This window comes from Mus musculus, chromosome 13, assembly GCF_000001635.26.
Source record: "Mus musculus strain C57BL/6J chromosome 13, GRCm38.p6 C57BL/6J".
NCBI classification, from domain to species: Eukaryota; Metazoa; Chordata; class Mammalia; order Rodentia; family Muridae; genus Mus; species Mus musculus.
The window spans coordinates 92,425,561-92,442,065 of NC_000079.6; the positions used below are offsets into that span (position 1 = coordinate 92,425,561).

Here is a 16,505-nt window from a genome sequence, read left to right on the forward strand (position 1 = left end):
TAGAGTATAATGAAATTATAAATTCATAAAATAAAAACAAAACGGTTGCTCCTACAAACGTTCAGTTCTTTAGTGAGGCTCTGGCTTTACCTGAAGTGGGGGAAGGAACCTGTGAAGGCTGAATCTCAGACCAACGAGATGGCTATGGGATGGAAGGGAACGTGGACGCAGACCCGGACCAAGGGCACGGGGACTAGTGGGGAGGGGCGTCATCTTTCTTGGGCTACCTGGGCTCTGCCCATTCGCTCTCCCACCAGTCGCAGCTGTCAAAGCTCAGTGGCCTGGAGTGGAGACGGGGCGGGGCTTAGGAGCGGAGGCGGAGCCTCGGAGAGCATCTTCTGGCCCCGGGGCCCGGACTGGCCCGCCGCCCCCACCTGCAGCGCGGCGGAGCGCGGGCGCGTCACTCCCAGCGGAAGCGCCAGCCCCGCGTCTGGCGAGGTGCGCGCCTCGCCGCTCCCGCTCCAGCGCTTCGTGGCCCGCCTGTGTCTGCAGGGCAGGGGCGGGGGCCCGGTGACACGGACAGGGGACTGAGATCGCAGTCGCCGCCGAATCGTCGACAGTCACCCAGCTCGGACGGAGCGTCCGAGCAGGAGCCGATCAGGAAGGTGAAGGACCACTGCCGAGCCGACAGCGCGTCCCAGGTCAGTCCGCCCGCTGCACTTGGGGAAACTTTGGGATGCGGTGACAGCTGCGAGACTGAGGCACCGAGGGTCGCGAGGCCGTGTGGCCGCGGTGCGCCCCGCGAACAGGCACCTGCCGCACATTTGACACCGCAGCTGCCAGTGTGGGGACGGAGACCCTGCTACCGCGGACCACTACGGGCCACCGAGGGCCAGCGGGCTTCAGGGGCCTCCCGGGAGACTCCGGCTCGCCCGCGCCCCGCCGCGCGCCTCCGGGTTCCCGCAAGTCCCCAGCTCCGGTTGGCGGCTCGCGCTCGGACCCCGCGGGTCTGCGGATTCCGCCGCCTTCGGGCCTCGCGACGCGGGAGGAGCGGCCCGGGGCCCAGGGCTGCGGGGTGGGAGCCCCGTGGCGGGAGCGGCGCGCACTCGGCCAGTGGAGCGCGCGGGTCGCGGGGTCCGGCAGGAGCGCGTGGCCGCAGGTGCCCGTGGCCGCTGGGCAGCGGAGGTACGGAGCGCGGGCTGGGGCCGCGGAGCCGATTGCAACCTCGGGCTGCAGGAACCGGGGTCGCCGGGTAGGCAGTCCGGTCCCTGCGGCTCCCGGGTGCGCACATCCTTGGCACCGGGCATCCAGACCCCTTCAGCGGAGAGCGGGCTGAGGAACGGCGCCAGCCCGGGCGGAGGACCAGTGCTGCCTGCTCTCTGGCACGCCATCTCCCCAGCGAGGGCCGAGTGCTAGGCTACGCGGGGACCACTGCCCAGGGCCTCCCGGCACAAGCCTTTTTCTTGGGCAGCTGCCTGCCCTGGCTTGGAGTGGAGGCGACGAAATGAGCACCCCGCCCCCATCCGCGCCCCAGCGCTGTCGCCCCAGTCACCTTCCTTTGCCCTTCTCCGACAGCACCTTGGACTTGCTCTCTCCTGAACTGGGGAAAATCTGAGGAAACCAGGCACGGACCTTGGAGACACGCCGCCTGCACACTCAACAGTCTGGAAATCCAGCCACCTTGGTACCTCGCCGCTTCCCAGACACTTTGGAGGAGCAGGTTTGCAATTTCTACCCCCATCCTCATCCCCTCCCCCGTCTCTGTCTCTGCTGAGGGAGGGAATCTTCTGAAGAGAAGATGGGATCTAGGCACCCATAACCTAGCCCCAGGAGGAGCTCATGGGAGCCAGCCTAGCTTTGTAGCTATGTGAGGGAAACAGCACACCTTATAAACTAACTCCTTCCCGTGGGCAGTTCCTGAATATTTCTTAGAAGACTGGAGACCCAAGAAAGCTGACTTTTCCTGGGCAGTCAGTGCATCTTTTATTTGGCTCCGACTCTCTGCTTGCTGGGAACAGACACATTTTGCTTATGACCTCTGGCTGGCCTCATTCCAGTTGCTGTCTGGCTTTGGACTGCTTGCCCATCAGGACAGTGATTTTGAAGAGCTGACTGGGAAGAGAAAGCTGCAAGCCTCAAGTTCTGGTTGGCTCCTGCTCAGGGTTGTAGTCTTCCGTGGGACCCGTGGGCTCCCTATTCCTCTGGACTGTGGCAGCAACTCTGCCCTTCACCTCTGCAAGGAAATTAATTTTCAAACAACTTGGGGATGATGGTGGAGGCACCCCTGTGTGAGCAGATGCAGGGCTTGGAAGCAACCAGGAAACAAACAGGAGTAAGAAATCCTTTTTAAAGGCTTACATGATTCTGGGACTAAGAAAAGATGGAGATGCCATTGGTGTGTAAAACCTGACATCTCCCTGTTAGGTCCCACCAGTCCAGGGGACTCACATAAGCAGGACCTGTATTGGGTGATGCATATTTGGAACCTAGTACTTAATGAATTCCTAAGCAGTAAATGCCTCCCGATTTTTAAACTCACAATCATCTACAGTAATGTAGCTATTGCCTCCCCTCCCACCCCACCCCCACTTAGGAACAATACACTCCCAAACCTGGTAACTCTGGAAGAGCCCAGGTTCCCCAACTCATTTCACACCAGGGCAGGAACTAGGATAAGAGAAAGGACTGTTCTGAGCTTTAGAGTCATATACCCACTTTATGGCTCCACAGCCAGACAACTGTTTTATAAGAGAGAACACAAAGGAAAATCTCTCTCCTGTCCTAATGAATAGAAAGCTGGGGACGGTGGGAGGACAAAGGCAATAGGAGGAATCAGCTCCAAGATGGCTTTCCAAGCATGTCAGACATATAGCACGACCATGCTGGGTACCACACTAATCAGGTACCCCAACTGGGCCCTGCCGTGGGATGTCCATCATCTAACAGGCAGGGAGATACCGTACTCCAGACAGGCAGAAAGAAGGAATGACCTTGGGAGAGTCCAATCACCTTTCCTACTCTCTGTACAAAATATGGATTGAAGCAGATGAGCACCGAGGGGTGGGCCTGCCTGCAAACAGACTAGGTTGCTGTGCGTGGGATCCATTCCAGACTCATTTACAAACTCAGAGTCGGTGAAATGTGATAAACCGAACACTGTAGGGATTTCTAAACAAGGAATTAAAACACTCAACTTCAAATGGGAGAGATGCAGGCAACAAATCGTCCGTGTTTATGTGCCTCTGAATAGCTCTGATTTCTTTTGGTAGGAGCTGACAGCTGGCTGACAGAAACCTCATCCAAAGAGAGAAGAGACTAAACCCAAGTATGAAATTAGGGATGATGTTTTCAGGTAACTTTCTATTTCCATTCAGAGTGGGTGTCTGGAAGGGTGAGTGTAGGTATGGTTTGCTCCATTTGTCAACAGATATTTTTCCCCCAAGGGCCCCTGAGTCTAAGGTGCCATACTTTGACTGTTTTCTAGTTTCCTGGTGGCAGAATAGAGAGCTGGGAATCCCAGCTCCAGCCTGCAAACTCCCCCTCTGTCCACACTATCTGATGCTTCTAGTATCTCTGATCTTTCTGAGCAATTTGTTCATATGGCCAGTCTTTGGGGTTTTGCCCAAGAAACTGGTTGTCAATTACATAGGGTGGGGGCAGCATCGGGAAGTCCAGATGATCTGCCCATGGATTTTTCAACCCACCTCTGGTTTTTGCCCTGTGCCTGCCTCACTGCCACCCTGCATGCATGGTGCCTGGGCCTACTGGGGCCTATAGGTCAAGGGTCATATATACTATATACATGGCAGCATTGATCACTCTGACAGCCCTCCTCTCCCTCCAAAGCTTATTGGAAGTTGCTCATTCGATAACACCTTTCCTCTAGCTGCCTTTGTCCCTGGAAGTATATACCTTTGAGTCCTCCCAATAAAAATTTTGAGTGGAAGCTTAACCAGCAGGGAACAGTGATGTATTCTAACTAAAGTTAAAGACCTACTTTTAACCAGAAATGAGGCTGGAGCAATGGCTCAACTCTTAAGATCACCGGCCTCCCTTCCAAAGGACCCAGGTTCAATTCCCAGGACCCACAATGCTCCTCACAACTACCTATATCTCTTAGTTCAAGGGGATCGGGTGCCCTAATCTGGCATCTGAGGGCACCAGTACAGACATACATATGGGCAAACATTTATACACATAAAATAACAGGCATACATATAGTTGATGCTCATACACATAAAATAAAACATAAGAAAGAAATAAAATAGAAAGAAGGATCTATACAACTACTTAGTAATTAGAATCGTCTAATAATGTAGGGACCCATAAGGAAAATCTAGGAAATTCTTACCAGATTCCACTCAATCTGATGAATCATTACTTACAGAGTAAAAAAGTCATTTCCAATAGTCCATCTGTAATTTAAAGTTAGTTAGTTTGTGTATATCTGTATGTTGTCATGTGTGTGCAGGTACACATAAATATATATATATATATATTTGGCAGCCAGAGGAAAACCATGTTTCATTTCTCAGGCACTGTCTATTTTGTGGTATGTGTGCATGGTGTGTGTGTGTGCATACATATATTTATGCACATTGCTCATTTGTGAGCACATGTTGGCTTACAGGTCTATGTGCATGCGTGCGTGCGTGAGTGTGCCTCTGTGTGTTTGTGTGTGTATGTGTGTGTGTATGTGTGTGAGTGTGTGTGTGTGTGTATGTGTGTGTGTGTATGTGTGTGCCTCTGTGTGTGTGTATGTGTGCTTGTGTGTGTGTATGTGTGTGTGTGTATATGTGTGTGAGTGTGCCTCTGTGTGTGTGTATGTGTGTGTGTTTGTGTGTGTATGTGTGTGAGTGTGTGTGTTTGTGTGTGAGTGTGTGTGTATGTGTGTGAGTGTGCCTTTGTGTGTGTGTGTGTGTTTGTGTGTGTGTGTGTCTGTGTGTCTGTGTTCTGTCTTCACTTTCCATATCCACCCTACGTTTATGTGGATGCTGAGGATCTGACTTCTGGTCCTCCCACTTACACAATAAGTCCTTTACAGACTAAGATGTCTCCCTAGCTGTTACCATTTCTTTAAAGTCTCTCACTAACTGGGAACTCACCAGGTAGGCTGGGCTAACTTGCTGACCCAGTGAGGCCCAGGATCTGTGTAGTTCTGCTTCTTGAGTGTGGGGTTACAGGCGTGCACTCCCATGCTCATATTTCTTCTAGCATCAGTTCTGGGAGTCAAACTCAGGTCCTTATGCTCTCAAAGTAACTTTTTTACTCCCCAAGTCCTCTTCCCAGCTCTGTTATTTTAAAGGGCTTTGGGTTTGGGATGCAATAGAAAGAGAAGGTTAAATTCTGAGATAAAATTCTTGAAAAGAGGAGTGAACCAAGCAGGAGACTCAATAGAAAACCTTCCGTCAGGTGCTAAGTTCACTTCCATGGGCACACAGCATACCTATTATAAGACTGTCACTCCACAGATGATGGAGCCAACCCTTCAGGAGGCCAAGGCTTGACTAGGGCATACAGCTAACATCTATGAACATTACGATTGAGCTCTGGGTCTGTCTGACTCTGAACCTATTCCAGTTGACCTGTGAACTATGTGAAGGGCGCAATGACACTGAGAAAGTGTCAGTAAAAGGAGGAAAGCAAATGGGCTGACTGCATGTCCACACGCTCTCAGCTCTGGGTTCTTAGGGAGCTTCCTACGGGAGGAAAGACCGTTCCAGGCAAGAGAAGTCTTCATCAAACACTCTACAGAGAGAGATCATATTCAACTGTCAGGTTTGGGGTTTACAGATTGATCTGACAAGGGTAATGACCCCCTCAGAGAGGGTGAAGGCCTAAAGACAGGGTTGGTCTAATAAGGCAGTGACTGTACGATGATGCTCTGAGAGCTTGGTCATAACCTCTGGGGAGGGATGTATCTGACAATCCTCTTCTAAAAACATTGAACTTTCAACAGTAACAGATGGCCCTATGAAATATTACAATTCAAGTGGACTAAGAAGCCATTATAGCTCAGTGTGGAAGCACATGCCTATGGTTGTAGATACCCTGGAGACTGAGGCAGAAGGATTGCTGGAGCCCAGGTATTCAGGCCAGTGTCAGCAACCAACATAATTTCAAGGCTGGGGAGCCAGCTCACTTGGTTAAGTACTTGCCATGTAAATCCAAGGACCTGAGTTTGGTCTCCAGTATCCACATAAAAGGTGCACACTTGTAAATCTCAGCACTGGGAAAGGAGGGTCAGCCAGATCCCGGGCTCTCTGGCCAGCTAAACTTAGCCTTATCAGAGATCCCTAGGTACTTACCTTAAGTAACAAGGTGGGTAGCTCCGGAAGGACACTGGAAATTGACCTCTGGCTACACACAGGCATGCCCCCACCCCAGTGAACATGCACTGACATCCATACACAACAAACAGAATTTATTCCAGTGAAAAGTAAGCCTCCTAGACTCTTTTATGCTGCCATCATCTACATGATAGAGGAGGCAGCCAGTTGGTACTCAGCTCAACCTCCTTGATACCCTGCGGTCCACAACATCCCCATTTCTGAGGAATAAAGAAGAGGCCACTGCCCTTTCAGATATCCCAGTCTCTAGTTTGTTGACAGTTCGCTGTCTTAGAGCCTCCTGACTCTAGCCTTGGTGAGAGAAAAGCTGTAAGCATAACTGCTCAGGATTCCTGTTGTAGAAGAGGGGTGTGTGTGTGTGTGTGTGTGTGTGTGTGTGTGTGTGTAAAGTAAACTAAAGTCTTTCCATCTTTCCACACACTTAAAGGTTCTTAGACTTAAGAATGAGAACAACCAAATAAGAGTCTTAGTGTAATATTGAAAGTCAGAGCAGGGCAGGATGGCATAGGCCTTGGGGGCAGAGGCAGTCAGATCTCTGTGAGTTTGAGACCCAACATGGTCTACATTGTGAATTCTAGATATCCAGGGCAACGTAGTGAGACCTCATCTCAAACAAACAAACAAACAAACAAGAAGTCAAAACATTGTAACTTGTTCTTATTAAAGTGTCTATTTCTCAAACATGACTTTGGCCTAAGGATTTTTTTAAACTTGTTTTTTTTTTTTGTTTTGTTTTTTTTTGTTTTTTTTTGTTTTTTTTTTTTTGTGATTGCTACTGAATCCTTTCTTGGCTTGGATACTAAGTGGTTTCTGTACTTGATATTATGTTCCAGTGCCTCCTAATTTCTTTGCATATTAAACCAATTTGTATGTGAAAACTGGAAAGAAGTGGTTTCTGTGGTATTCTCATGCGAACTTTCGAATGCTTTCCTTCCAGAGTAGACCTGCAAGTCGGTATCCACACTGCCATCCTGATCGCTGCATCCCACATCTCAGGTATGTTTTGATGGTAGAATAGCTCTTCTAGACTTCCATGACAGGGAGAGAAAACCAAAGCATTTGCTTTCCTTCAGTGCTTTGCTGTGCTTCAGGAATGATAGTAAAATGGAGGCGGTTCAATTTGGAGTTCCACCTTGTGTGGGCTTATTTATGGCAATGCCAATGGAACATCCAACAAGAAATATTAGTAATGATACCATAAGAACTGGGCTGTGTTGTGAAAGGAATGTCTTGTGTGCAACCTTTGCATATATTGACCTTTTTTGTATGGAGGCTCCTATAATAACAAGAGTGGTGCTGTATGGAAGAATGTGTGGGAATACACTGTTTAAAGAACAAATGCCTCTAAATACAACACCCCGTTGAGAAATGGAGCACCATTGGGACTTGAGAGGCCTCTGGTGACCCTCCCAGATCACACCGTTTTCTCTCCTCCACCAGCACCCACTGTCCCTTTGGATGCTCGTCGTAGTTGTCCTCCATTTATAATGGACTCCTAAGAAAAAGAACATTAACTAGACAGCAAGCAGAAAGCCAGATGATGAAGGAAGGCTGATATTGCCTGTATGTGATGAAAGTCTCAGAAGGTGAGCTGGCCCAGGATTTGTAAGCACTTATAGGAACCCTAGGCAGGGTCAGGAATGAGTCCTGGGATTCCTTAGTGTGGCCTCTGCCTGGACGTGGTGCAGAGCAGTGACTGAGTACCCAAATGGAGTGGGGCTGTTTGTTTAACCTTTCTCTCCCAAGCCCACCAGGACTTGCCCCAGGATGTCAGAGCCGAGTAAGTGAGTCAGAGCAGAGCTAACATGAGCACCACTTGGGGACAGCAAGGGGGTAGGGGGAACACAGAGATGAGTCCAGACATAGCAAGTAAAGATAAGAACTGAAGCCAGGCTGCTATATGCTTTGGTCCTCAGGTGACAGATGGACCATGGTGGGTGACTGCACTGAGCATGTCTGTGCACATCCTGGCAGGTCCCTCCAGCATTCTCTGGGGCTGGGGCAGGGGTGCGGGGTGTGCCTCTCTTCCAGGGTCTTCAGCTTCCATGGTGCTCTATTTTTCTTGCTTACCATTTGACCTCAGTAGATTCCATCCTTCAGTTAATTCTTGAGACTATGTTCCAGTTGTCGCCTGAAGGTTTGGCTAAATATAGAATTTAGCCGGGGGGGGGGGGGGGGTCATTTCTCCTTCAGATGTCTAAAAACACTTCTGCATTGTGTCTCATTGCTATTGTTGATGTTCCTGAATCTATACTCATGTTTGATTCCTTGGTATGTGACTTATCCCCAAACCCAAGGGCCTTCCTCTGCCATCAAGACTGTGGAATCTTCTCTTCTGTGGCCTGGAAGTGCACACGCCCATGTTATGGGAAGTGCACAGGCACGTGTTATGGGCATGCGCTGTTTCACTCAGTTCTGCTTTGGCCTCTGGATTGGATAACTCTTTGTTCCCCAGGCCTGGGACTTCCCCCCACTTTTGTGATGGATGGCTTCTCATGCTCCCCCTTTGATATAGTTGCCTTGCTGACACTGAGATAAAATATTGTGACCAAGAGCAACTTGGGAGAAGAGAGGTTTTGTTTGCCTTACACTTCCAGCTCATAACCACTGGGGGAGTCAGGGCAGGACTCCCTCCTGGTCCTGGCTCATATAGCCTAGCTCTTTTATACATCTCAGGATTACCTGCTTAGGAGTGGTGTGCTCCTCGGTGGGCTAGGCACTTCTGCATCTGTAACTGAGGAAAACATTTACCCACAGGCCAAACTGATCTAGGCAGTTCCTTAGTCAAGTCTTTCTTCTCGTGTGACTCTAGGCTGTGGAGTTGACAGTCGGTGTTAACTTGGACACTAGTCTACCTCTTTTTCTTGCTAGAAATAGCATTTGGATGCTGGAGTTCCCGGACTGGATTTCTGGTTGTCTTCTCCCCCCCCACCCCCACCTCCGTTGGGAGTTATTTTTGTTTTGGGAGATGGGGGTCTCTCTGTGAGGCTGACTTTGAATTTGTGGTCCTTCTGCTTCTCCTTCCTGAGTACTGGGATCACAGGCTGGTGCCATGAAGCCCGTTTTTTTCCCTTTATTTTTCACTGTGTTTGAAAATTCTCAGCACTACTGACATCCCGTTTGCTACCGAGCTTTGCGGGCCTCTTTCATGTTCTTTTGAGATTGCATGCTCTGTGAATATTCTTCTTCACAGACTCTTTCTCCCAACCGTGCTTAGGACATTCCTTGCTCCTTCGGGGATACTGCGTTTTGGAAGCTTTTATCTTTCTGTCTATTGGCTCATGACTAAAGGGCTGGACAGAAGGACCGGTGAGAAGGCTGGTGCACACGGGTAATGCTTGTCACATGTGAGTCTCATTGTAGACAGCCCTGGTGGTGTGTGAAACCCTGTGGTATTCTCTAAGACAGGTAGGCTATTGAATACAGACCTGAGCAGCCTTCACCCGAGGTGGGATACACTTGAGCTCTTTTCAAACAATCACTTCCTTGTCTTCAGTCCAAAGACCCTGTGTCTTAGCATTTTCAGAGAACAGAGCCCCAGGTGGACCCGGGGTGGAAGCAGGTTTGTCACTGGTGGCCTGGAGTTGGAGAAGCCACCCCTTAGCCACACTTCCTGAGCTTTCACAGGTCAGTGTGGCCCAGGGAACTGAGTGAACATGGAGTTGGTGTACTGGCTGGGGATGGAGTCTCCGACTCAGGGAGTATGGGAGGCTCTCTGCTGCTGTCCCTGGAGGTCTCACGGGAGCAGCAAGGCTTGCCTGCTCCCTAGCATCCTTTGACTCTTCTTACTGTGGAAGCCCAGTTCTAACGAGCCCTGCTGTAAAGCATGGGTGTTGTGCATGGGGTTAGCTCTTTCTCAGGCTGACTCCTCTGCTTTAAGCCCTCCAGGCTGCTGTTTTCTTCCCTGTTTTCTCTCTGGCTTTGTGAGTGTATGCCTCTTTAAAAAAAAATCTTTCGTTTGGGGAGGCTTCAGGAGGGAGCAAAATGAGCTGTATTTTGCTGTATAAGCCCTAACCCTAGCCATCTGCAGCCATATTTCCGGAGTTTGGTTCTGTCCCTATAAACAGAGCCTGTCATCATAGATCATTGCAGATTAGGCTTCACTGTCTCTCTTCTTCTTTTGTCTGTCTGCAAAAGTCTTTTTCTGATGTTAATTTAAATATATGTAGTATTATTATCGTGTGCGTGGAGATATGCTGTGGTGCACGTGTGGAGGCCAGAGGACAACTTCCCGGCATGGATTTGCTCTCTCCCCCTTTATGTAGGTTCTGGGGCTTGACCTGGGTCATCAGGCTTGCACAGTGACCTTTACCCATGAAGCCTTCTTATTGGCTTCTTAATTCTGTTTGTTTGTTTGTTTGTTTGTTTGTTTGTTTTGGGACTGGGGACAGAACTGGGAACCTTTCACGTGCTAGGCAAGTGCTCTACCATTGAATTACCGGCCAAGCCAAACCTGCTAAATTCTTACACAGTCTTCAAAAAGAAGCTCCTGCATCTGACCTCTGAAAAACCTCATTTGTTCCTAAATGACTAAAACTGCTTAAATCCTGTGACTCCTGCTATAACCAGTTCTCTATAGCATCTTCCAAGTCTCTGTGAGCTCCCCAGGACACGGTGGTATCTTCGCAGCTCTGCCCAGCACTTATCAGGGACTTACAGGTGACATCGCTGAATTCATCTCTTTGCATGCTGACTGTCTTCCCCCTGTTGGCCTTCTGATCTCTGTGTACTCTTTCCCTCTAGTAAGGGACTAGTCTGTTAATCACCTCTCCCACTTCAAACAGAAGATTTCCATCCCACAATCCTAGTCCTTTTTATTTCTTTATTTTTGAGCCAGGGTCACACTTTCTAGCTCCCACCCTGGCTTTAAACATATTCTGTGGACCAGTCTGGCCTCGAACTCATGGTGATCTTCCTGCCTCCACACCTCAAATGCCAGGATTACCAGAGAGATCCAGCAGCTGGGAGTCATAATCTTCCATTTAAAAAGTCAGTGATTGGCCCGTTTACTGAGCTGTGCTGGCATTGCATAGAAATGGACAGCCACCTTGGTGTAGAAGTGTTCCTAGTTCTCATTTGTACAATGCCAATGCATAGTATGAACTAGGGAGAGCGTCTTATGAGGTCTTGGTTACAACAAATAATAAAATATGTTCTAAATAATGAAAAGATCCAGAGACTAGGAGAAACACTATCTTTCTAAAATTTATTCAGATTATATCTACATGAAATGCATATCACGTTTATAAAACCTATCTGATCTCTGTCTCCTGCTGTAAGCACAAATGAAAGACAGATTTTCTCTTAGCTCAATATACAGTGATGACTATTACCCCCATCATGAACTCTGTTGAGGAAGCCTAAACCAGAGATATTTAAATAAATTAAACATGTAATTTTAGTGTCAATGGTAAAGATTATGTGATTACAAACCCTGCATTTCTCCTTTTAAAGTTTCTTTTACACTTGACTTTATGTGTCTATGTGTATGTGTGTGTTTTGCCTGCGTGTACGTCTCAACACTACCTGCATTCGGGTTGCCTGAGGAGAACACAAGCAGGCATCAGGTTCCCTGGAACTGGTATCACAGTTTTCAGCTGGGAATTGAATCTGGACCCTCTGGAAGAGCAGCCAGTGCTCTTAATGACTGAGCCATCTCTCCAGTTTCTTAAATAATAATAGTCGTCTATACGATTTTTTCATTTAGGTTTGTGTGCATGCACGCGCACGTGTGTGGTCTACGCATTGGGTGGGGGAAATGCAGGGACTCGTATGCTTTACACTAGTACAATCACACCAGGAGAGTAGAGGAGGCCTTTTTTATTGCTTTCTGTCTTATACCATTCAGACAGGGTCTCTCATTAAACCTAAATCACCTTTGCAGGTGGGCCAGCCGGCCAGGGAGACCCTGGAACCCATCTGTCTCTCTGATCATGGTTGGGTTACAGGCCCATGTGGCCGCCCCCGGGCCTCCCCCAGCCTCTCACTAGGGTGCTAGAGAGTCAGGTCTTCATGCTTGCATAGCAAGCTCTCTTACCTGCTAGCTATTTCTTCAGCCCAACTTTGCTTCTTAATATGAATGTTTAAACTGTGTTCTTCAAGAGCAGAAAATAAGCAGACCGTTGTCAAATGTGAAAGTTAGGAAAAGACTTGCGTTCCTGCTCCAAGGAAGAATTTAAAGAAACGTTTTAACTTACAATTCCATAAAGGTTACTATTACTCTGAAATTTCTTTTATTTTTGTAATTTATGATTTTGCTGTGCTTCAGCTAATAACATAATCTCATCTATGTCCTGATCATACATATTTCAAAAATAGACAAAATGACAAGATGAATACAAGTTGGACATTGAGTCTAATTGTCAATTTTTTTTTTTTTGATAACCAGGTATTGATTTCTGACTTTTGAAGATGGATGAAGGCTCAGAAGTTTCAACGGATGGAAATTCCTTGATCAAAGCAGTACATCAGAGCAGGCTTCGCCTCACTAGACTTTTGCTAGAAGGTGGCGCCTACATCAACGAAAGCAACGACCGTGGGGAAACCCCTTTAATGATTGCTTGTAAGACCAAACATGTCGATCAACAGAGCGTCGGTAGAGCCAAGATGGTTAAATACCTCTTAGAGAACAGCGCTGACCCCAACATCCAGGACAAATCCGGGAAAAGTGCCCTGATGCACGCATGCTTGGAAAGAGCCGGCCCAGAGGTGGTTTCCTTGCTCCTCAAGAGCGGGGCCGATCTCAGCTTGCAGGACCATTCTGGCTACTCAGCTCTGGTTTATGCTATAAATGCGGAAGACAGAGATACCCTGAAAGTCCTCCTTAGTGCTTGCCAGGCAAAGGGCAAAGAGGTTATCATTATAACCACAGCGAAGTCGCCCTCTGGGAGGCACACCACCCAGCACCACCTAAACATGCCTCCCGCAGACATGGACGGGAGCCATCCCCCGGCCACGCCTTCGGAAATTGACATCAAAACAGCCTCGTTGCCACTTTCCTATTCTTCTGAGACGGACCTGACACTCTTTGGCTTCAAGGATAAGGAGTTGTGTGGGGGCAGTGATAATACCTGGGACCCAGACTCTCCTCCGAGGAAGCCTGTGATAGCCACTAATGGGCCCAAGCTATCCCAGGCTCCAGCCTGGATCAAGAGTACCCCATCATTAAAGCACCAGGCCAGAGTGGCCTCCTTGCAAGAGGAGCTCCAAGATATCACTCCAGAGGAAGAAATAGCCTACAAAACCAACGCGCTGGCACTCTCTAAGCGGTTCATCACCAGGCACCAGAGCATCGATGTAAAAGACACTGCACACTTGCTCAGGGCCTTTGACCAGGTCAACTCAAGGAAAATGTCATATGATGAAATAAATTACCATTCCTTGTTTCCAGAAGGAAGCCAGACAAGCGTGGAGATTCCCACTGACCGGGACCCAGACTCTAATCAGATTTTTGCCTCCACGCTGAAGAGTATAGTTCAAAAGCGAAACTCTGGGGCCAATCACTACAGCTCTGATTCGCAGCTCGCTGAGGGTGTCACCCCTCCAACCGTAGAAGATGGCAAAGCTGCAAAGAAAAAGATCTTCGCGCCATCTCCTTCCTTGCTTTCAGGGTCCAAAGAATTAGTGGAGCCTGCTCCTCCAGGCCCCCTGAGCAGGAGGAATCACGCGGTGTTGGAAAGGCGTGGTTCCGGGGCTTTCCCCTTAGACCACAGTCTGGCGCAGAGCAGACCCGGCTTTCTGCCGCCCTTGAATGTGAATCCTCACCCTCCCATTACAGACATTGGTGTCAACAACAAGATCTGCGGCCTGCTTTCTTGTGGCCAAAAAGCGCTTATGCCGACGGCCCCTATTTTCCCGAAAGAATTTAAAACCAAAAAGATGCTGTTAAGGAGGCAGTCCCTGCAGACGGAACAAATTAAGCAATTAGTAAATTTTTAAGAGATCATTAGGAAACACATTATGTTCAAATCAGAAATACATAGACTTAGAGAAGAAATCTTAACTATATCCTTTTAAGTCTTAGCTAGTGCATCGCAGCTAGGCAAATCAAAATATAGTGTATTTTGTATTAGGTACCGCGAGCACAGCTTAATACATAGCTTCTGAGGGAATTCTAACAAAATGAAAGCTGTTTTTTTTCTCAAAATGTCCAATATTTATCAACTTTCATGTGGTCCACGTTTTTTCATCTAACCAAAACATCACCAAGAAAGAAAGTTTCCTGTGTTAGAAACACTTTTAACATTTCAGATTGGCTTCATGTTCTATTATGAAACAATGCTCTCAAGTCAGTAATTTTGTGGACACTTTATGTCAACAAGGTTGTAGTTTTTCATGTTGCCAAAATCAAACAAAACACTGACATCAGTAAAGCGAAAACTACAAAGGAAGAATAAATGGATCCCTTTAAAAATGTTGACTCAGGCAAGTAAAAGTCTAATTAAACTTTGAAAGCATGAAAACTAGATCGACAGAGCAAGCAGTGTTCACAGTGGCTGCTAACTATGTATCAGAACGGCAGCTGGGGGTGGGGCGGGGGCGGAGGAGATGGCTCATGGGCCCTGCAAGCCGAATGGCCCCTTTGGATGCCCAGAATGCACGTGACAGTAGTGCAGGCATCTGTAATCCCAGCATTCCCTGTGGGGCGATGGGTGGAGCCAGGAGAATCCCTAGAAACGCATGGCTCAGATAGTCTGTCTACACTGCAGTTAAGAAACCCTGTCTCAAACAAGGGAACAAGGATGACTGATACCAAAGGCTGTCCTCTGACAGGCCGACTCCCCATGCGAGGCAGCAATGCGCGTACCAAAGCCTGTTGTTTTTACGCCATACATTGCTTTCAAACAAACTTACCAATCATGTTATCTTATGGAATTACTCCTGTTATTTTTGAGTATTTTCTCCATAGGTTTCCAATATCAAGGTAATATAAAAAGTAAAAAGGATTCACCCTGATATACATTCTTCCCAAAAAAAACCCACCCAAAACAGACCGGGGTGGGGGTGGGGGTGGGGGTGGGGCTGGGGAGCAAGAAGTTTGGGAATAACAAAAAGAGGGAATTAAACGCTTGCTTCATGTTAAAAAAAAAAAAAGAAACAATGATTAATAGATTAGTTTAGTTTAGGTAAAATTACAAAATCCAAGTAGAAACCTAATCATAAGGTGTGTTACAGGGTCACTACTAAGCAATATCTTTATTTCTGACATGTAGTTATTAGACAGTCATTATAAAGATATATAAAGATAACGTCCTTGGTGTGACATCTGGATCATCTAGTATTTTAGGGTCTATGAATAACTTGTAACAAAATACACATTACTATAAGATATTTAAAAAGTGACAATATTACCTACATGACTTCAAAGTATAGTGTTCACAGAGTTCTTCACTCTGGCAGTTCTGAAGCAAAGAGCAACCGATGCACTAGAAAACCAAGGGTGTGAGTCCAATGACATCATCTCCAGCTTCATTTCTTTGCCCAACAGGTGGCACGAGGCCTTTCTTGGTAATTTGATATAAGCATTTTGAAATGTACATAGAAATTATTTAATTATTTGTGGCTTTTATTTAAAAAACTAAATTGCAGGTTTTTCCATTTAATGTTTTGAAGAGACTCTTAATTACATTAGAAATATTTTTTATTCAGAAATTAAAATTGTACTGATGTTTCTAAGTAGCTGAATTCCTTTCGCAAGTTTTAATATCACAAAAAGTACTTGACCTCACATGGTAAGGTGACAGTTGGAAGAATATGTAAATAGAGTAATTCATTATCAAGGTGGTATCAATAAAGATTTAAAATATCATTTTGACTAAGTTTTATTTCTCCTTCAAATACTAATAATATTTCAACATAATTTCAAGAGAAATTGTTCCACATGTGTACTTTAAATAACGAAAAGATAAGTAACTTGTCTTCCCAACATGAAAACACAATCTGACATGATTAAAACTTTGTCGACCGTCACCATAATTTTTAACCTTCTTGAAATCCTAAGCACACCTTAGATACCCGGGTTGTTAGAGCCTAGCTGTAAAGCCACTCCACCAGGCTTCTTTCTGCACTAAACGGAATGTGTTGCTGGGCACCCATGATGAGTCTCCAAAGTTTCTTACAGGAATCGTGGGGTGTGTGTGTGTGTGTGTGTGTGTGTGTGTGTGTGTGTGCATGTGTGTGTGTGAGAGTGCATGTGGGTGTGGGGGGGCGGGGTGT

At 47.2% G+C, this 16,505-nt stretch overlaps 1 protein-coding gene across 2 annotated transcripts; it reads left to right on the forward strand.

Annotated features, from left to right (window-relative positions):
- Positions 1-344: 344 nt before the first annotated feature.
- On the forward strand, positions 345-16,098 carry Ankrd34b (ankyrin repeat domain 34B). Of its 2 annotated transcripts, XM_011244638.3 has the most exons (6): positions 345-641; positions 1,516-1,660; positions 3,210-3,292; positions 7,228-7,286; positions 7,731-7,876; positions 12,679-16,098. In XM_011244638.3, the coding sequence occupies exon 6, from the start codon at positions 12,702-12,704 to the stop codon at positions 14,226-14,228; it is 1,527 nt and encodes a 508-aa protein (XP_011242940.1). In that variant the 5' UTR covers positions 345-641; positions 1,516-1,660; positions 3,210-3,292; positions 7,228-7,286; positions 7,731-7,876; positions 12,679-12,701; the 3' UTR covers positions 14,229-16,098. The 2 variants fall into 2 exon arrangements, with proteins under 2 accessions (XP_011242940.1, NP_780664.2); NM_175455.4 differs by lacking the exon at positions 7,731-7,876 and having other exon boundaries at positions 409-641.
- Positions 16,099-16,505: the final 407 nt, after the last annotated feature.

What these genes read in the sequence shown, in the direction of transcription:
- Ankrd34b (XM_011244638.3), top strand. Translation starts at nt 12,702, where the DNA reads ATGGATGAAGGCTCAGAAGTTTCAACGGATGGAAATTCCTTGATCAAA.